This window comes from Pelophylax lessonae (assembly GCF_965119305.1).
Source record: "Pelophylax lessonae genome assembly, chromosome: 12".
Classification (NCBI taxonomy): domain Eukaryota; kingdom Metazoa; phylum Chordata; class Amphibia; order Anura; family Ranidae; genus Pelophylax; species Pelophylax lessonae.
The window spans coordinates 73,058,227-73,080,196 of NC_138779.1; the positions used below are offsets into that span (position 1 = coordinate 73,058,227).

The window sequence follows — 21,970 nt, forward strand, 5'->3', positions numbered from 1 at the left end:
AAGGCAGACACCTGGCCCTTGATGGTACTCAAGGCCAACTTCTGATAAGCGCCCTGTTGAAGAAAGAATAAAATCTGAGCCACAGAAAAGGATTGAGGATGAGCACCAATCGACTCACACCAAGAAATGTACGCTTTCCACATACGATGGTATATCTTGCTTGAAGACGACTTCCTTGCCTTCACCATAGTATGGATCATTGATCCAGACAGACCTCCATCCCTCAGTACCTGGCTTTCAATAGCTAAGCCATTAAAACCAGTGACTGTAAAGCAGGATGGTAGATCAGTCCTTGGGACAACTGGTCTTCTCTGAGAGGAAGCCCCAAGGGACGTTTACAGCCACCAGGATGATTGAAAGAGCCTTGCTCTTGATTCCTCACAGGAACTGCGGAAGAAGCCTTTGCTGAGGATGATACTGGCCTTACTGTGGCCCTTGATGCTTGCGGCGTCTGTAAAAGGACCCCGTGACCTCGTCACCAACTACGGTATCCTACTGTGGAGCCGAATCTTCTAAAGGAGCTACATGTAGAACTGTGCAAACAGAACTGTCTTAAAGGTGGATACCACCATACTCAGAACCTGTATGCAAATCGGGAGAGAGAACTTTCTGTGTGAAAGCAGCCGGTGAATCATGGCCTGTGGTTTCTGAAATTTGTCCAGCGGAAGGACCACCCTGGTCAGAATTAAAATCAGACCTAAGTAAATCAATTCCCTGGAAGAGGAAACTAGGGAGGAAGAGGAGGAGCTTCAGCATCCCCATGAGGCTTCAGTTGTTTCCAGCACCTCCCAGACTAAGGGAAAATGGCCTCTGTGACATCATCCGACTACACAAACATGGCCACCAACCAGAGACCAGCCAAACTAAGGGAAAATGGCCCTGTGACATCATCCGACTACACAAACATGGCCGCCACCTGGAGACCATCCAAACTAGAGGAAAATGGCCACCACCAGCTACAAACACCAAAGCATGCTGCCAGAATCTTTCCTGCACCCTCTGCAACGCTGCACCCCCTGCAAGTGGACCCCCCCTGAAGGTAGAACACACATTTAGGGGAGACTCTGCTGTGCACTCTGCTCTGGTCTCTGCACTGGGACTCCTCTGCACTATACCCACACTGCGAATGACTCCCCTGCACTATACCCACACTGCAAACAGCAGGGCATGCACCTAGGGGTATTCTACACTGGGACCCCCTACAGACTACCAGGGCGAGACACACACTATCCCAGGACCCTTACAGAGTGGGGATAGCGGGGAATACCCCAGGGGTCTCTGCTGCATTCTCTGCCCTGGGACCCCCACCAGACTCTAGGTGCAGACAGGGGGGGGGTGGGAGTGGAGGAAGCCCAGCTCAGTGAGGGATTTAAGGATGGGAGAAGGGAACCTGCAGGCAGGTCCGACCGTCCCTGGAGGGTACCTGCCTCCACCCCAAAGAAAACCACCAAAAGGGGAGAGGGGAGACTGTACCTTACCCTTCCATGGTGCGGGTAAAGCTCCAGACAGAACTCCTCGCCACCGAAGTAGGGGAGCAGTTGGTCAAGGGACCACTGCGATTCAGACCCAAGCCTGGTAGTTTGCGACCCTACGAGACATTTAACTCACAGGCCAGCCTCTGTCTGTGAGGCTATGTCGCAGCCAACCTAGCGCGTAGCTGTGGTCTGCACGCGCTCGCTGGCTGGGGGGACCACTAGATCTAGATTATAAGACACCATGTACAAGATCACATATAATGTCACCAATGAAACACCTTCAGTTGCTCAGAATAATTCTAATGCAGTTTTTCTTTACCTTTCTCACAGACGACTCCTCCTTTTCCAGCTGGACAGCTGCAAGTAAACTCTTTGCCATCATCTTCACAGGTGCCACCATGCATGCATGGATGTGAGTCACAGGGTCTTGGGGGCTTCCTAGCAGGTGTGGGTACACGAGCTGGTTTCCTCCTTGGTAGAGTAGCAGTAGTGGTCATTGGTCTTTTTGTACTAGTCACGGGTCGTTTTGTAGTCATCCTCACTGTGGTAACAGGGTGTTGAACAAGAGGCACAGGTGTGGTCCTGACAGCTGTTGTCCTCTTGGGAGGCGGGGTAGTGGCCATAGTAGTTGTAGCAAGTACAGGCATAGTGGCTGCTACAGTGCTTGTTGTTGCCATGGTACTAGTTGTTGCTGCAGTTGTTGTGGTGGTTGTAACCATAACAGGTACCCAGTCTAAACAGAAATATAGGGTTAGAGAAAATATGTTATTTTAATGGCAACTTTAACCTAAGAAAATTTACTCTAACCATGTAGAACACTGTAATGCAGAATGGCTCAGTCTCACCGAGCAAATAATCATAAACATGTTTTCACCATAAAGTGAGTAAGCGCAGTTACCCATGCTGTGTGGTAATGATGATTCTGTCTCAGTACAGTGAAGTTACTCTAACTCAGTATGGCTCATTTAAAATCTAGTCTGATCTCGCAGCTGTTGTGAGTTCCCTTGCATTGTGAGGTCTGAACATGTTGCTCTTCAGGCATCCCTAGCAGGGAAGGTTTTAGTGGTTCATTACATCAGGAGTAGGAATAATAGTACATTCAACGTTAGAGATTTTAAAATTCAGTTAATGAAAACCTGACGGTAACGTAGCTTGTGCCGAACTGTCTCCATAAATGGCTTGCACACTTGTGCATTGTGCACACAGCCGAAGATATCAATAGTCTCCATAGTTAGGTATTTGCCATCTGAGCTTGCTATCAGCACATCCTTTTTTAGATACAGCTGGCTATGTTGTACGCATTATCGCACAAGACTACGGGACCTGTTTATAAAGTGGCAAATGTTAGATAACATTATAGGAGACTCTGCACAATGTTCTATAGCAAACACTTCTTCATTTAAAGGATGGACTTTTTTGTTTTATAAAAGATAGTGTTTAGCAGATACCTCTACTATGTGTTTATCTTAAGTACCCCTTGACTGTTGTAAAAGTAACTCTCCTAATTATTTAAACATTTTACAAACAATTCCTAGTGTGTTTACTTATTCAGATACAATTTTTGTGTGGTTATTTAATAAAACTATAAACTTAATTTTCATTTTTTAAAAAGCCATACCCCCCTGAGAATCTGAGATGTAACCCCTGGACTACACGTATATCATTTAATGGGAACAGTGGTGATACAATGCGACAAACATTGAACAGATGAGCTCCAATGCACTGACCCATCCATCCAATATCTGAGTATGGTCATGACTGCTCCTCTGTGACTACAGCTAAAAGGTAACACCATTAGAAGGGTTAATGTGAGCATGCACGACTGTGTTAGCTTGACTTCATTGTATATCTGCTACCATGGCCAATATTCTGAGCTCAGTTTGCATTTGGTTCTGTCCCTAAACACTACATGTTGACTTTTATTGTGAAAAATATTCTAGAAAGCATCAGCTAGCAGTACATGAGTGAGATTAATGTATTTTTATTTACTCATCTGTAATGGGCAAAGGGACAAAATATAATTTCTGCATAAAGAAACCAAAAAATCCAAATTGATCTGCATTTTATTTCCCAAATGGGACTCAAGGCTTTAGAGTTGAGAATGAAACAGGACGATGTACCAGGGATCTCACCAAAGTCCAAGAACTTCACGTTGTCCTGGATTGGCTTCTTTATAGTGATAGCCTTCTTCTTGGTGCTCTTGAGTCTTGCCAGCAATGCTTTCTGTACATCGACAGCAGTCAGGCTGGTAGCTAAAACAGAAGAGAAACAATGCAACCCAATTGTATCCTGCTGGCATTACACATTAAAGAGTTCTTTCAATTTCCTAATGTATGAGCACCAGCTGGCCAACACAATCTCAAAGCATACTGTGATGCAGCACTTGGGGTGGAACTGTTCCCTGAGGACCATCAGTGCTATATAGCTAACATTAGTGGAAGTCAGTATTAGATAACCTAATGTACAGCTTCTTGTAGAACAGGCTGATTCTTTTATCTACAGAAGATTATATATTATGGCTTAATTTAGGAAAACATGAAACGGGCACAGTTGTCTCAGTCTGTGCTGACCCCCATGAAGCATTCAGATTCTTCCTTTCATTCTCCCTTAATGTTAAGAAATAATATAATGGGTCATTGTTAAGAACAGTTTTCGAACAATACTTCCATTACTTTCCTAAATGAAGCCAATTATAATTTTAAGTATAAATATATTCCGGAGAATGGCAACCTAAATTTGGTTAGAATCAAGACAAAACAGGCAGCAGCTTCATAAAGATTACACATGAAATAATTAATGACACTGTGTTGGGCAATATAGTGCCTTCTAGTGCACTAACTACAACTCAACTACTAACACAATGATCATTCTATCAACTATCATATTCTACATAAAGCAGAGTTACAGACGTTTTTATGTTTATTAAAAGTCAGCAGCTACAAAAAGTGTGGCTGCTGACTTTTATTAAACGCACACTCACCTGTCCTATGATCCATTGATGCGGCCGCCCGAAGCCTCGCTCCTCTCCCTCTCCTCGGCATCACTAGTATGGTACCCGGCTGTGACAGCTTTTGGCCTCACAACCTGGTGCGCACTGCGCATGCGTGGGTCGCAGTGTGCGTCCTGAATTGCCAGGCAATCTTCTGTGACCTTTGACGTGTCCCAGAAGATTGCAGGGAGGGGGAGGGGAGAACCTCCGCTCGAGCTGCCTGGGCGGCCCGAGTGGAAGTGGGAGCAGTTGCCTGTCAAAAATAGGTACTCCCCCCCCCCCTCAAAAAAAAATTTGCATGCCAAATGTGGCATGTCAGGGGGTCAGGAGTACTTAAAGTGGGACTCTGCTTTAACGTTTTTGCTACTCCATTTGCCATTCCTGTTATGTGTCTGTTTTATCATGTACAGTGCATCCGGAAAGTATTCACATTGCTTCACTTTTTTCACATTTTGTTATGTTACAGCCTCATTCCAAAATGGATTAAATTCGTTATTTTTTTCAAAACTCTACAAACAATACCCCATAATGACAATGTGAAAGAATTTTGTTTGAAATTTTTGCAAATGTAATAAAAATTAAAAATAAAGTCACATGTACATAAGTATTCACTGCCTTTGCCATTACACTCAAAATTGAGCTCAGATGCATCCTGTTTCCACTAAACATCCTTGAGATGTTTCTACAACTTGAGTGGAGTCCACCTGTGGTAAATTTAGTTGATTGGACATGATTTGGAAAGGCACACACCTGTCTATATAAGGTCCCACAGTTAAAAGTGCATGTCACTGCACAAACCAAGCCACGAAGGCCAAGGAATTGTCTGTAGACCTCTGAGATAGGATTGTAGCAAGGCATAGAAATAGGGAAGGTTACAGAAAAATTTCTGCAGCACATTGGCCTTCATCATCCATAAATGGAAGAAGTTTGGAACCACCAGGGCTATTTCTAGAGCGGGCCGCCCTGACAAACTGAGCGATCAAGGGAGAAGGGCATTAGTCAGGGAGGTGACCAAGAACCCAATGGTCAATCTGACAAAGCCCCAGCATTTCTCTGTGGGGAGAGGAGAACTTTCCAGAAGAACAACCATCTCTGCAGCACTCCACTAATCAGGCCTGTATGGTAGAGTGGCCAGACAGAAACCACTCCTCAGTAAAAGGCAAGTGACAGCCCGTCAATGAAGGACTCTCAGACCACGAGAAACAAAATTCTCTGGTCTGATGAAACAAAGATTAAACTCTTTGGCCTGAATGGCAAGAGTCATGTTTGAAGGAAACCAGGTGCCGCTCATCACCTGGCCAATACCATCCCTACAGTGAAGCATGGTGGTGACAGCATCATGCTGTGGGGATGTTTTACAGTGACAGGGAGACTAGTCAGGATCAAGGGAAAGATGAATGCAGCAATGTACAGAGACATCCTTAATGAAAACCTGCTCCAGGGTGTTCTGTACCTCAGACTGGGGTGAAGGTTCCTCTTCCAACAGGACAATGACCCTAAGCACACAGCCAAGATAACAAAGGAGTGGCTACGGACAACTTTGTGAAAGTCCTTGAGTGGCTCAGCCAGAGCTCAGACTTGAACCCGATTAAACATCTCTGGAGAGATCAAAAAATGGCTGTACACTCCCCATTCAACCTGATGGATCTTGAGTGGTCCTGCAAAGAAGAATGTGAGAAACTGCCCAAAAATAGGTGTGCCAAGCTTGTAGCATCATACTCAAAAAGACTTGAGGGTGCAATTGGTGCCAAAGGAGCGTCAACAAAGTATTGAGCAAAGGCTGTGAATACTTATGTACATGTGATTTTTTCCGTTTTTTTTTCTTTAAATAAATTTGCAAAGATTTTCGTTTTTTTAAAAAATAAATTTGCAAAGATTTTAAACAATTTGCAAAGATTTTAAACAAAATTCTTTCACGTTGTCATTATGGAGTATTGTTTGTAGAATTTTGAGGAAAAATAATTAATTTAATCCATTTTGGAATAAGGCTGTAACATAAAAAAATGTGGAAAAAGTGAAGCGCTGTCCTTATGTTAAAAAGTATCCAGTTATCTTTGCATTGATTCTTTGTGATCCTGCCAGAAGTACCCCCCCCCCCGCCTTTCCCCATTTCATATTTCAAACTGACCACACTAGAAACACATTTATTCCAGCATGGTCAGTTTTCTGCCAATCAATAGGAAAAAATTGATTTTTGTCTTACCGTAAAATCCATTTCTCTGATGTTTATTGACGGACACAGCTCGAGAATCTTCTTGACCATTGGGTTATGCTGCCCCCCCAGGAGTAGAACACTAGGCAGGGAAAAAGCTTTACCACACCTATGGGGCAGTCTAATGGGGTATACTCCCACTTCCTGCTATAGGCATTCAGTTTTGTTGCAAACTATGTCAGAAGAAAAATAACCCAACTCAATAGAGGGGTGGGTGCTGTGTCCGTGAATGAACATCAGAGAAAAAGATTTTACGGTAAGACACAAATCCAATTTTCTCTTTCGTTCATTGACGGACACAGCTCCAGAATCATTGACCATTGGGATGTCCCAAAGCAGTGTCAAAATGAGGGGTGGGAAAAACACAGCAGAAAAAAATCCCAGAGGCTAAAACTAGCCGACCAGGTAACATGGAGCTCAACCAGGAACAACTAGAGCTCATCTGAAAAAACAATACACTCTCAAAGAGGACCAAGTCCTCTCAAACAGTGGCCTGCAAACCCTTGTGGCTAAAAGCAGCATCCACAGATGCCAACACATCTACTTTGTAGAATTTTGCATAAGTGTGCACAGGCGACCAGGTGGCTGTCTTGCAAACCTGTATCACTGACACCTGATGGCGGAAGGCCCAGGAGGCACTAAGCACCCACGTAGAATGCACCTTAACAGGAAAAGGAGGAACCTGACCCTTGATTGAATAGGCCTTCACTACCGTCTGTCTGATCCATCTGGAAATGGTTGCGGCAGATGGGGCCAACCCCTTGAAAGGTCCATCCATAAGGACAAAAAGTAAGTCTGATTTCCTAAACGACTTGGTTGCTGCCAGGTACACCCTGATTGCCCAAACCACATCCAGAGAATGCAAGGCAATCTCCTTAGGATGTTTAAGCTTAGGACACAGGGAAGATAACACAATGTCTTAATTCAGATGAAAACTGGAGACAACCTTAGGAAAGAACGACTGACTCTGTGAACCACCAGATAAAGTAAACGACAAGACAAAGTTGCCAGTTCGGACACCCTCCATGCGGAAGTAATTGCCACCAAGAATGCTACCTTCTGGGACAATGTAAGTAGCGTGAACAGAAAATAATAAAAGAGCAAAAGAATCTGTTTAAAAAAGAAAAAAATGCTAGGACCAGAGATCCCAGTAAGGAACTAGGTTCTAACTCGTGACTAGGCAAAAAAAAAAAAAACTGAATGCCTATAGCAGGAAGTAGGAGTATACCCCCCGGGACTGCCCCATAGGTGTGGTAAAGTTTTCCTCCTGCCTAGTGTCCTACTCCTGTAGGGGGAAGCATAACCCAATGGTGCAAGAAGATTCTGGAGCGTTGTCCGTCAATGAACGAAAGAGAAAAAGGTGTTTTTTGATTATGTTGCAACACACTGCTACTCTCTGTACCATGTCAATAAGGCTCCTTACACACGAGGCAGGCTCCGTTGGAGTTTGCCTGTTTAGCAGGAAATCTGTCCGCTGATCCCTGCTAAGCAGGCGAATGGCTGGTCCGTGTCTGCTCTGCTAATGCAGAGCAGACACAGCACGCTCCTCTCTATGAGCGGTCAGATATAAACGGACTGCCTGTCTGTTTATACCCAACTGCCATTCGAGCCGCTAGACAGATGGGGAACAGATCTGTTTTTAGTGGACAGGATCTGATCGGATGTCAGCGTGTGTCAACGGACAGGTGGACCCGAACAGCCCGTCCATGTGCAAGGGCCCTAAAGAACAATTTCACCCTATATGTATTTTGCATTATGTATTCTGTTGTGAGTAGGAGATTTAAGCCTATACTGAGTGTTCATTGCTCACCACAGGAACAGTTGACAATCTGAGCTTCAGCCACATTTTGTAAATTCTCCCATCAGGTAGAATCTGTTAACAAATGCATGTGGTATTTGTGTCCTACACCCTCTAGTCTAGTGGTTCCCCACACATGCAGAATTCATGAGAAATCTCCCCACTGGCATTGCCAGCAGTATTGAAAACCTGATGAATGTACCCATGCCTCACTCCACAAGAATTGAACCCTACCCAACACAGAGAAATCTTTTTTCAATTACACTATTCTTTAGGCAAGACTATTAGTATTAACATACTGTCATCCATTAGTCACTAACTACCTTCTGTTGACAAGTGATACATGTGTGTTCTAATAGTAAAGCCACATTTATGTACAATCCTTTCCTAGCAGCAATAACAGACAATCTTCTTTTATATCAATGGCTGCCAGACATACATCATAAGAAAAAATATAAAAGACCAAATCAAGACTATGGGAGAGATTTACTAAAACTGGTGCAGCTATGCATAGTTACCAGCTTCTAGGTTTTATTTTCAAAGCTTAATTCATTAAGCTGAAGTTTGAAGCTGATTGGCTACCATGCAAAGCTGCACCAGATTTTGTGTGCACCAGTTTTAGAAATCTTCTATGTGTCTTTAAAGTATATTTTAATCAGTTTTTTTTTCTGTGGTAGTCATGCTGTGGTTGTAAAATAAATAAACCAGACATAATCTAATTACTCTCACTGCACATTTCATGTGTCTGCCTGAATTAACAAACCTGGATCGAAATGTGCTTCCACTATGGCTCTAATGGAGTTGCTAGGACCCAAGTCCCGTACACGGATGCTTCTGAAGTCCCTCTTCGTATCAGAATTTCGGAAAAGATTATCCAGCTGGAAGACAAGCAGACAGGCAGGAGTATTATCAAAGGAGAACTTCGGTCTAAATGAAAAGCCGGTCATAGTTTTAAAATAAGAACCCTATTAATATAACTGAATATATTCAAAGACCCATCTCAATCCAAAACCAATAAATCAGTTTTCCATGGCAACTGACAAGTTAAACTTTATGCTGGATTCTCATATCTCTCATTTCAAGATATGATTACTAGAATGTCTAATTCAGTTTAACGATGTTGGGTATTACAGAACCGGAATGATGATGCCACTTTGCCTAGATGAATACTTCAAACATGAGACTTAGATCAAGACTGGTTACCACAACTAACGTCAGTCACCATGTTCAGATCTGGTGCTGATGGACTCTAAGCGTCGGCTTCCTGTTTGTATATGAATTCTAACAGCAATTTTAGTTTGTTTGTTTTTTTTAACCTAAAACAATCACAAGGGGTGTAACTTTACATAGGGTATGATCAATCAGGTGTGTGTATGATTGCTTTGTGATACAGGTACACTTGTAACTTCTTACTGACATTTTAAGCATCCTGAGAAGAGTTGTGCACCAACAACCACCATTGGCTGCCTTAGTGAATCACCATACATCATACACTTCTGTGTGTGTGCGTGTGTACTTGGTAGTGAAATGACATAAAAGATTTAGCAGGTTGCTACATCTGTCACCTTATTCACAAAGTCGAACATTTATCACATCTCCTTTTCCACTTCACAAATCCAATTAGAAATGAGTAGGGGATTTAATTCATGTTTGCAGTATAGCCGCATCGCGCGGCAATGTATGAGAACATTTTCTTGTGACCCCTTGCTAAACAGACCAGGTGGTATATCATGCCATCCATCCCAATGAATTTTATTTCCCATAAATTGTTCCAGATATACATAAAAGAGAAACCTGCAAAAAAAAAAAAATCCTAATGCCAGATGATCCTGTCTCTTTTTGTGTAACTAGAAATAAATAGCAGTCATTGTGCTCTCGCAGATTTATGAATGTTAAGGTCATTTTCATCCATAGATAAAATCAGAGCCCAGAATTGAGGTTGCATAAAAACACCGCGCTTTCGCTGTACAGAGATGCCAAATGCCCTTTAAGTCAATCACTTGGTAGATACAGGAGATATGCTTAAAATGGAATTATGAAAAAGAACAGAGTCGAACAATACTAGCTTAATGAGTGTGGTTTATATTAATTCTTTTATTATGCTGGTTTCCATGGAAGCTAGATATTAAAGGGCCTGTAAACTTAACAGAAAGAGCAAGCCCTGGCATTAAAAATATTAAAAAGTTACATTAAAGTGATTCTGTCAGATATGAAACTAAATGACAATGTTGTAGAACATCCTGCAAGAATGTAAGCCTTGAGTTTTAATTCATGTAACCTCTGGCAAAAAGCAGTTTTGGCACTTTCTAGTCATATTTTCCACTCCACAGCAGAAAGCTCTTAAAAGTCATTAGATCTCAACACTGCTCTGTACCTGGAAAGCTGAAAGGACTGATCAAAACAGAAACACTAACATTGAATGTGAATGACCTTACAGACTTAGCAGCAACTGGTTCAAATCTCTGAACTCTTGGTTGTCAGAATACTCCTTTATGGTCCGTTTCCTCTGAAGGAAACTTCCAATGAGGGAAATATTGCTGACCACTCTTTATTTTGCTTTGCCATCATGCAAATTTAGTGGTCTCAACACTTTCGAGGATGAGGGTCAAACTTTGTATTTCTCCCAGTACAATTTGTGAATAAAATATGCATCATGCTTTTAATAAAATGTATAATTTAAAAAAATGTATTGTAGTTTGCAGGAACAAATCACATCCTTTGTTTTACTGTCAAAAACTTCAATCGGTTGTCATGGGCATCAAATTTTACATCACCATGATTCTAGTTGGGTGGGTGAGGTTCCTCCTTATATATTGGTGACCTGAGGCTTTTAGTAAAGTTGTTCTCTAATGCAAGTGAGGCACTGCCTGATTGGTGGCAATCACACGTGGCACAGAAGGCATTTCCAGACACCGGTGGCCAGTAGAGTTGCCCACATATGTGGAGCACAGTAGAATGCCACAAGAGTTGATGGTAGTGTTCAGCTTCTCAAGGATTTCCTTATGGTGGACTGTAGAACAGATAACCACTGGCTGCTAAGATGCAGTGCGCAGGAGAGGCTGAACTGTGGACAGCTGGCTTCCCCCTACTTGTGGCAGACCTCTCTCCACAGGCAGAACAGCAGAACTCTCACAGATCAGTAATGTATAAAGCATTTAGAGACTCTCTCAGTGCGAAAGCAGAGAATTAATTTGTACTCAATTATGTGTATGCACACCACATTGAAACTAAAGCGGCAAGTGTCACTGGATTCAAATAATTCACTGTCATTTCCATGCCATGTCTAGCATATGCCAATCAGCCTCTCTATGCTACACATTCATAACTTAAATGCAGGCCTGTGTCGATAAAAATTGGTTTCTAGCTGGAGACCATGTATAATATCCCTTGCAACTTTAACACATACAGTGTTCTCCCCTGTGGCCGCCACCTTTCATACTAACAAGCTGCAGCCAGCTGACATAAGGCCTTTAAATGATGTATAAAAGGCAATATTGGTCTGCAAGTAATTGGTTAAATCAATAAAGGACTAAAGGCAGAAAAGTCTGTACAGGCCGCTTATTATTGTCCCAGCAGAAGATGAATGCATTTATTTAGGCATTGATATTTTTCTTATAGGTCTTACAAGCTGTAATAAAAGCCATTCTTTTAGACCAGAAGACAGAAAAGTGGGTCCCGTTCTTTCATCCAATCACATCTGTGTTACATGCATCCCACAGATGGATGAAGCATAATCTCAAGCTTTCAGACACCTTTTCCTAATTAGCCCAAAAACTAGCACCAAGGAGAACAATACCAGCAGTAATCCTTCTAGGACATAACTGGAGGAGATAACAAACTATTTCTCTAGTGACTGGACATACGGCAGACAGAGATTAAATGCTCTCTCAGTAGTAAGGAAGTGAAGGGAATAGCAGTGTCTGGGAATGACAAAGAGAAAGTAGAAATCAAATTGTGAAGACAGAGATTAAGAAAAGCTATAACAGCCTGTCTCTTAGTTTTCTGTGAAATTGTCAGAAGAGCAGGCTTAAAAGGGAACTGCTCAAAAAGAGAATGAAAAAGTAGTCCTAAGTTTAAAGTGTGTTTGTGTGGACAAAAGCCAAACATAGCCCATGAAAAATCAAACCAACGTGTCTTTAGGGAGCTTAATGCTATTTATGTTCTTTTCTGTCTTGGTATTCATACATGCTGATCCTGACAGTGAAAGTGTTGATGATTCACTTGCTGCAAAAGTGACAACACTGCAAGGTGCCTGTGGAATTATCCACATTTTCACCACATATTATCAACTTTTTCTTCTAGCTGCCACAGAAGTACAACTGTTTGTGGTGATGCAAACTCTTCCTCAAGCAGCTCAGTATGGAGAAGGTGATTGGCCATTGCCAGATCAGCCCAGTCACAGCCAGCCCTGCTGTCCTACTGTAATCCAAGACCCAATTAAAAGGCCTCATGCACACTGGACATTTTTAAAGCTGCTGTTTTTAGCGTCAGATGTTTTTTTCTGCAGATAGTAAACTCCCTAGCATGTTATCCTATGTTTCCATGCACACATCGGCTGTTATCAGCAGTTTTTGGCAGGAGCGTTTTGTGGCTGAAAAAAACCCCCAAAACTAGTGGGTTTTAAGAAGTGTTTTTTTTTTTTTTCATTCTATTTCAAAGATTTTATTGGAGTTAACAAATGTAGTACAACGTTTAACATGCACTGGAGAATTACAGAGATTCAACTAATAACCCATAGGGTACAGAGAGCAAACTATAAAGTAACAAACAGTCGTAACCTCAGGAAAACCTCAGTAAGTGACAACAAAGGCTATGAACCAATGGGGGATCTCGGGATGGAGAAAGGTAAAAGGAACCCATCCCCTAGGCACCCCGTAAAGGGAACAAGCTGTGCCCAGGAGGAGAGGCGCGGCCAACAAGTACTCACCAAGTGATGAGGCAACTGCAAGAGGGTAATCAGATCCCGGAGGAGGGAAGCATGGGACAAATAGGGCTGTCCCGGGCAGGGACCAAGACAGCTGGAGCATGAGGTTACGATTAGCAAACAGGGGGAAACATAGCTCTCCGTTACCACATGACCAGTGGTTGAACAATAGTAGTTGAACCAGACAAATACGTTGTCAAAAAAGAAAACGAAAAAGAGAAAACAAAAATTAAGAAGTGTTTTTAAGCTGTAAAAACACTAACTCTGATAAAAGCTTAAAACGCCAAAAAACTTGGCTATGCGGGGTTTATCAATGTTTTTGAGCCATAAGCTTTTGTGGGAGTATAGCTTTGCTTAAAAAAAGCTAAAAAACACTACAGCTGGAAAAAGCTAAAAAAAAATGCTGAAAAACGCTACAGCAAAAAAGCTGAAAAACTCCTTCTACAGCTTTCTACTGACGTTTTGATAACATCCAGTGTGCTTGAGGCCTAATATTACTTGATGTGACATTTTAGTGCCACTTCTCCCTTCACCCACAGTGGTCACGAGGCTGGAAAAAAAACCTCTGGAAAAAGGTCATTTGGCCAGATATATCCCTGACTAAGCACATTAAGTTGTTCCTATGCCCGTACTACACATTCCCCTTTATATCATCAAAACTTTATATTTGAAATCCTTTTTTAAGCCTGCAAATAGGCTCTCCATAGTAATGAGATGACTGTCATCTGGAGCTGTCAACAGCCACTGAACTCACTGCATCCTTACTGCAGACAATTCCCAGTTGACCAATATTGAGAAGAGCAAACTGAAAAGAACTGGACTAGAAATCTCTACTATTTCCCTGAGATAAAATAAAATGGCTGGGTATATGTATTAACAGGTTTTTAGTTAGAAAGATCTTTAACTGGTTGGATTCTCCGACTGCCATCTCATGCCTGCAACTAGCCTAAGCTTTTCTTGTGACTCTCAACTCTGCCTCTTGAAACACGTCTGATCATTTAATATTTTCAGCTCATATGCTGATAACCAGTAGACCAGGTCAATAGCTTGCCAGCCTGTCTACAGAACTAAGTATTATGTTCGTTAAAGCACAGATACAGAGGTCGGTACCCTTTTTTCCAGCAAAGGCCTTAATGATTCAGGCTGAGACACATCATTGCAAATATTACTGAGGAATTATGATAGAGAAGGAGATGAAAAATATGGACTCTTAAAAGTAATTTTAAAAGTTTGAATTTGGTTCTTCATGGACTTTCCCCGAATAGAACCCAGTATTCATTTTCTCCAATTGCATTGCATTACCAAGATTGGCCCTAAAGATCCAATCCAATGTTCAGTCAAATTCCCACTAGGAGATTGGACCATCTTTGGGTATACTGTGGGGAAGAAAATTAGTGTTCTTAATGTTTGAACTGCTCTATAAGACCTGGCTTAGCTGTCCCTCTTCTTGCTGAACAGAGGGAAGGGAATAACAAACCAAATTTGGGCCCCTTCCCATTGGTGGATCAGCTGTGGGAAAGCACAAGATCCCAGTATAATCAACAATTAGATGTGTCCCTGCTACTTGTTCTTGTATGGGCAGAAGCAAACTGTGCAGCACCAGTTGCTTACATATAGTATCATCAGTAGACACACTTTACATCATTTTCATACCTCAAGGAACAAATATTTAAACATTTTTATATTAATTTCAGAAATGAAGCTCTAGTCAAATCGAGATTTCAGCTTGATCTTTCGTTAACCAGACCAGTATTGTCTGTATGTTATGAGCATGAATGTCCATTTTTCCTATTCTTTTCTAAGGGGAATAACAGTCTAAGTGTTTGTACTAAGGTCTATGATACCTCCATACACATCCCTACTGCTCCAGATGACAGTAATCATATTACTGTTTTATAAAGTATAATGCACCAGAGCTATTAAAACCTAATCTTTTGACCAATCAAGCAAAATGAGCATTCAGTCCAGCACTGAACCACCAGAGGGAGCTTCCAAACCATCCCATTTCTCTTTGCCTTTCTTTGCAAGTGTTATGCTGGTAATGAAGCACTGTAATAGTTCAATAAGCATTTATAACTGGCACAATGCAGGCAGCTACCTCATCTGTTTGTGGGTTAGCCGAAACAAGGGACTTTGAAAAACAAAGTAAAAAGGCACACCAGCAAAAAATAAAAGACATCATAAAAAAAATAAAGCAAGCAGATGGGAGATAAACCTGGAGACAAGGTTTGATCTCTATCTTTTGGATTGCACTTCATAGAAGGGATTCTAAAATATTATCTCAAACATTGCAATGACTACACAGCTTCAAATCCCTTATCACCTCTTCAACAGTACTGCCACTTCTTCAGCTGTCCTGGCACAAGCTTTGTTGTCCACAAATAAAAAAAAAATAAAAAAAAGGCTGCTGTAAAGAATACATTTATTGGCCATGAGTTTCAATATTAAGGCAGAACACAAACAGTTCTGCATTTTCGAGCATAGAGTGATCTGCTGAGGCTTAATAAAAGGATCTGTAAGTAGAAAACTCTGACGGGCATATTTCTATACTTGAACATGGAAACAGTCAGAGACTAGAGTGATAGAGTGCAGAGTCATTATAGGTAAATAGCAGTTTTTTTGCCTATACATTCATGAATATGTTAAAAAAACCCAACTAAGGCTTCAAAGCAAACCCCAAACCCTATTTTCATGAAACAAGTTGGCAACACGGCATGTCAAAAACATTAAATCTGCTTTTTTCAATCCATTCAGGTAGGGGAACAATGCACACGCCTTGATGGGTTTCAGCCCTGGTGGGCTTTAGTCATAACAAATGAAACGTGCCAACATTTGTGCACTGTTCCCCTACCTGAATGGATTAAAATAAAGGAGGTTGTATATTTTTGACATGTTGCCGATCTGTTTCATGAAGACTGTTGGACAGTGTTTATGGCTGTGGCTTGCCACAGGTATTGTCTATCACATATGATCACAGATTGACAGGGTAGTAGCAACCATGCCACTTTTGTATCATTCCCCAAACCCTATAGCTGCCCCAGAAATTAACATGCCCAGACCATTAACTAAATCTGCAATCTTTATAACCCCTCATAGGGAACTAACTCCTATCTCTTGTACAGTATTGTCTGCTCTCTTGCAGGAGAATCAGTATAACCACACACTTGGCAATGGAAAGAATATTTGCACTTAACAAAGGTCCCATGAGCCTTCAGGATCAGGGGCCCTGCCCCGTTGACTGCAGGCTGCGAAAAAATAACCTGGCTAAGATATTAACCCTGCTTTATCATATCTAAAAAAAAAAAAACACGACTTGGCTGGAGTTGGGCTTCACTTCTACCCATCAAGGTGTAATTAAATAAAGGGTCAAAGTAGTCATCACTTTGTGCCACATTTATAGCCTATAATTGTATGAAAAGGTTGCAACAGACCAAACCTGTAAAATCAACACAAGATTTTAAAAATTTTCAGTCAATTGTCATACCAAGAGATTTGATGCCATAATACAAAGTCTATACAGTAGCAGATATGGATCGTAGGAGAGTTAAAATGGTTGCAGGCCAAAATTTTCAGGAAAGGTGTCTTTCAGCCCTTCTCTTCTAATCTTACAATATTTTTCTTTTTGGGTAAAAATAGTAATCTAGAGGTTTTTTTCATTACACAAGATATTTATAGAAATACTGAAGAAATACTGATCCACAAATGTTTGGAATTATTTAAGTGTGGTTGTAACTGAAATCACACCATATTTAATATTCGTATGACAACCAAATACAGTGGGGAAAATAATATTTTGATTCCCTGCAGATTTTGTACGTTTGACCACTTACAAAGAAATGAAGGGTCTATAATTTTTTGTCATAGGTGTATTTAAATGATAAAGACAGAAAGTCAACCAAAAATCCAGAAAAAAACACATTACAAATGTTATAAACTGATTTGCAGTTCAGTGAGTAAATTAAGTATTTGATTCCCAAGCAAAACATGACTTAGTACTTGGTGGAAAAACCCATGTTGGCAAGCACAGAGGTAAGAAGTTTCTTGTAGTTAGTGACCAGGTTTGTACACATCTCAGGAGGGAATTTGGTCCACCCTTTTTTACAGATCTTCTCTAAATCCTTAAGGTTTCTTGGCTGTTGCTTGGCAACTCCAAGTTTCAGCTCCCTGCATACATTTTTTATAGGATTAAGGTCAGGATACTGGCTAGGCCACTCCATGACCTTCATGTGCTTCTTCTTGAGCCAATCCTTTGTTGCCTTGGCGGTATGTTGTGGGTCATTGTCATGCTAAAAAGACCCATCCATGACCAATCTTTAGTGTTCTGGCTGAGGGAAGTAGGTTCTCATCCAAGATTTTACAGTACATGTCCCCATCCACTGGCCAGTACCCCTCTTCAAGAAGGCACAGTAGGTACAGTCATGCCAATTAACATCTAAATGATTCAGAGAAGGATTGAGAGAAAGTGCTAAGGTCAGATGAGACCAAAATTGAGCTCTTTGGCATTAACTCGAATCACCGTGTTTGGAGGAAGAAAAATGCAGACTATGACTCTAAGAACACCATCCCTACAGTCAAGCACGGAGGGGGACACTTGATGCTTTGGGGCTGTTTCTCTGCTAAAGATACAGGCCGACTTTGCTGCATTGAGGGGCCAATAGACGGGGTCATGTATTGTCAAATCTTGGATGAGAACCTTCTTCCTTCAGCCAGAACACCGAAGATTGGTCGTGGATAGGTCTTCCAGCATGACAATAACCCAAAACGTAACGCAAAAGCAACAAAGTAGTGGCTCAGAAAGATGCACATTAAGGTCATGGAGTGGCCTAGCCAGTCTCCAGACCTTAATCCTATTGAAATTTTATGGAGGGAGCTGAAACTTCAAGTTGCCAAGAGACAGCCAAGAAACATTAACCATTTTGAGAAGATCTGTAAAGAGAAAATCCCTCCTGAGATGTGTGCAAACCCAGTCACCAGCTACAAGAAACGTCTTACCTCTGTGCTTGCCAACAAGAGTTTCTTCACTAAGTACTAAGTCATATTTTACTTGGGGATCAAATACTTTTTTTACTCACTGAACTGCAACTTAATTTATAGCATTTGTTTATGTGTTTTTTTCTGAATTTTTGGTTAATATTTTGTCTCTATCATTTAAAATACACCTATGATAAAAATTATAGACCCTATATTTCTTTGTAAGTAGGCAAACTTACAAAATCTGCAGGGGATCAAATAATTATCTTCTCCACTGTAGAAAAAAAGTTTCTTGGTGAAACCAAGTTTGCTTGTAAGAAAGCATTTGCAGAAAAATGCGAACTCCACAGTATACGACCTATTCTAAATATGTTCTCTCAGCTGTCACCATTGTTCATATTAAATAACGCCCAAACAATCAGCCACCTCCATGGCAGACTCCCAAAAAGTGAACCAGCACCAATACAACCAGTGAGTGCAATGGCCGCTCACCTCAATAAAAGATGTTAAGCGCGTTCAAAAGACACTCCAATGGTATGGATTCTTCTACAATAATGACGAGTCAGCTCTCAAACCTTGGAAAAGTCACGTATTTTGTGACTCAACTCTTCGGGAAGAGCCAGGTGACGTCACTTCCAGTTTTGGGCCGAGACCGGGGTTTCTCAACCCTTTTGAAATTCACGTGTTTTGTGATGCAACACGCCAGGAGGAGCTGGGTGACGTCACTTTGCCCGAGACTGGAAGTCTACATTTATCTATGCTGTAAGATTCAGGTACTCTACGGCCCCATTTATGCTTTTATTATTAAAGGACTGCTGTTATATACTACACCATGGAGGTACTTATTTATTTCTCATGAGCTGACCCTTCATTATTGTTGAAGAATCCTTGCCATTGGAGTGTCTTTTGAATGCGCTTAACATCTTTTATGGCGGTGAGCGGCCATTGCACTCACTGGTTGGATTGGTGCTGGTTCACTTTTTGGGATTCTGCACGGAAGTCACTGTTATTGCTGCAACTTTGTCACTTTATATTTATGGACTTTTAATATTTTTGCTCTATTGGTCACATGAAGTATTTGGACTTTTTTACACATATTTATTATTTCTTTTCACTTTCATTGCACTACCCCTGTGTGGGTTTATATCATTCATTTATTTAAACATGTTTTGCACATTAATATTGTTTGCATGTTTCTAGATTTAAGCACCTATATACATTTTTTTTATGCTCATTCATACTGTTTTTTGCTTTAGTGCTGATTGTATTCCTTTTATCAATCCATCTATACTATCATATTTGCTATGTTTTTTTAGCAATTGACTATTCATGATCCTGTTTTACCATCACTAATATAGCTTTTTCTGCAGAGTGTGTGGGCAAAGGATGCCTTTAAAACAGATCTTTGAGCTTTCTCAGATTGGATAACTGGAGTTACAACTTTAAAGTAAGTGCACAATGAGTATTCACACATGTTATTAAAGTAAACAAGAAAATATAGAAGAAGAAAAAAATACATGCCCTTTAGTTTGAAATGTCAAAAGCAGAATTCTTTCACTTTTCCTGACTGCCACTGCTTTTCAGTTTAACAAGGTGTTAATTAAATTATGCCCTTTGCAATCTGACAATGCTGAGCGTAGAGCGACTGTTATTTTGGTTAAGGCTGTAACCAAAGCTGTTGGCCTTTTCCTCTTAAACATGGCCTGAGAAAAGGGATTTTTAATCAACGTGTTACAGCGTCTACACTGTCACTGTGGAATGTATTCAGTGTCTACATAAGGACATCAAAGTGTAGGTTTCAATGAAAGGAAATGTAACCAATCTTAACTTCTTAGTGTCTTAAAACATAAATATTGTATTAAGATATGACTTTCAAAAATATTATCTTCCTGTACCTTCCTTTGATAGTGTTGATGTTGCTTACTGGGGAAATTTGCAGATAAGAAAACTTGCAGAGTACACAACTGAAGAGAACTCCAGGCCAAAAAAAAATAAAAAATCAGAGAACTGCTAATTATGTCAAGAGAACACAGCAATTGTAAGGCAGAAAACCCAGGGTGGGTATGGGGAAAAATCAAGAGAGCAGCCTAAAAACATCAAATGAGGATATATGTAACCGATCAAAATTACGAGGCTTGTATACCAATGCCAGAAGCCTGGCCAACAAGATAGGGGAGCTGGAGCTGCTGATGTTTGAGGAGGACTTAGATTTTGTGGGGATAACTGAGACAGTGCTGGGACAAGGTCATATGGTGCCCAGGGCGAAGATGGCAAACTGCGCCCCCCCAAACCCCCCACCCCCCCGCAGTTCAGCGTTCTTACAGAGTGCCGAAATATGCCCGGTATACAAGTGGTTAACTGTCCCAGGAACCTCTTATGGCAAATGGACCCACCGTCCAGGAAACAAATACACAGATGGTCCCCAAAATACAAAAGTCTCGCTAGTAGTAGTCTAAAAATCTTTAAAAAATGTATTTAAGGTATAAAATATTGCACTTATAGCTAGAAGAACGTGACATTTCATTAGGATCAAAACAAGCCAGCTGGCTAATCGCAGCTACCTGTCCTTCTGCAGACATCCCAAGTCTCCCGCAAGTCGCGGGAGACTCCCGCTTTCCGCCCTGAGCTCACGGACACCCGCGAGCTCAGGGCAATATCCCGGCTCTGTCTGTGTGTGAGTCAGATGACTCATCGATGCAGGCAGAAGAGTGTGCCAGCAAGCCTGCACAGAGCCGAAGTAGGACCGGCTCACAGGCGGAGTGATATGAGTCATCCACTCCGTCTGTGGGAGGAGCTGCAGAGAGCAAGCAGAGGCTTTGCTCTCTACTACAGCCACATCGTCTACTCCAGGAGGCATTTTGGCACGCGGGGGGACCAATCATCGTGACACCCCACTCTGTGACAGACACAGTGACCTAGCCTGAGAGCAGCACCAGAGAGCCATGCCCTGAGACCAGTACCAGCAAATGACCAGCACCTATGACCAGCGCCAGTACCAGCACCAGTGACCAGCACCAGCACCAGTACCAGCACCAGTGACCAGCACCAGTGACCAGGCCAGTACCAGCACCAGTGACCAGTACCAGCACCAGTGACCAGCACCAGTGACCAGGCCAGTACCAGCACCAGTACCAGCACCAGTGACCAGTACCAGCATCAGTGACCAGTACCAGCACCAGTGACCAGCACCAGTACCAGCACCAGTGACCAGTACCAGCACCAGTGACCAGCACCAGTGACCAGGCCAGTACCAGCACCAGTACCAGCACCAGTGACCAGTACCAGCATCAGTGACCAGTACCAGCACCAGTGACCAGCACCAGTACCAGCACCAGTGACCAGGCCAGTACCAGCACCAGTGACCAGGCCAGTACCAGCACCAGTGACCAGGCCAGTACCAGCACCAGTACTAGCACCAGTGACCAGGCCAGTACCAGCACCAGTGACCAGGCCAGTACCAGCACCAGTGACCAGGCCAGTACCAGCACCAGTGACCAGGCCAGTACCAGCACCAGTACCAGCACCAGTACCAGTACCAGCACCAGTGACCAGCACCAGTACTAGCACCAGTGACCAGGCCAGTACCAGCACCAGTGACCAG

General features: G+C 42.0%; 1 protein-coding gene across 11 annotated transcripts in view; it reads right to left on the reverse strand.

Annotated features, from left to right (window-relative positions):
• AGRN (agrin) overlaps nucleotides 1–21,970 on the reverse strand; it is a 704,390-nt gene that overhangs the window by 74,885 nt on the left and 607,535 nt on the right. For 10 of the 11 annotated variants that reach the window (XM_082274335.1, XM_082274327.1, XM_082274332.1 and 7 more), the window contains 3 exons: nucleotides 9,238–9,352; nucleotides 3,596–3,727; nucleotides 1,795–2,208 (listed from right to left, as the gene is read on the reverse strand). In XM_082274335.1, the coding sequence (XP_082130461.1) occupies nucleotides 1,795–2,208; nucleotides 3,596–3,727; nucleotides 9,238–9,352 (661 nt within the window). The remainder of the gene's footprint in view (nucleotides 1–1,794; nucleotides 2,209–3,595; nucleotides 3,728–9,237; nucleotides 9,353–21,970) is intronic. The other variant, XM_082274329.1, reaches the window with a different exon arrangement.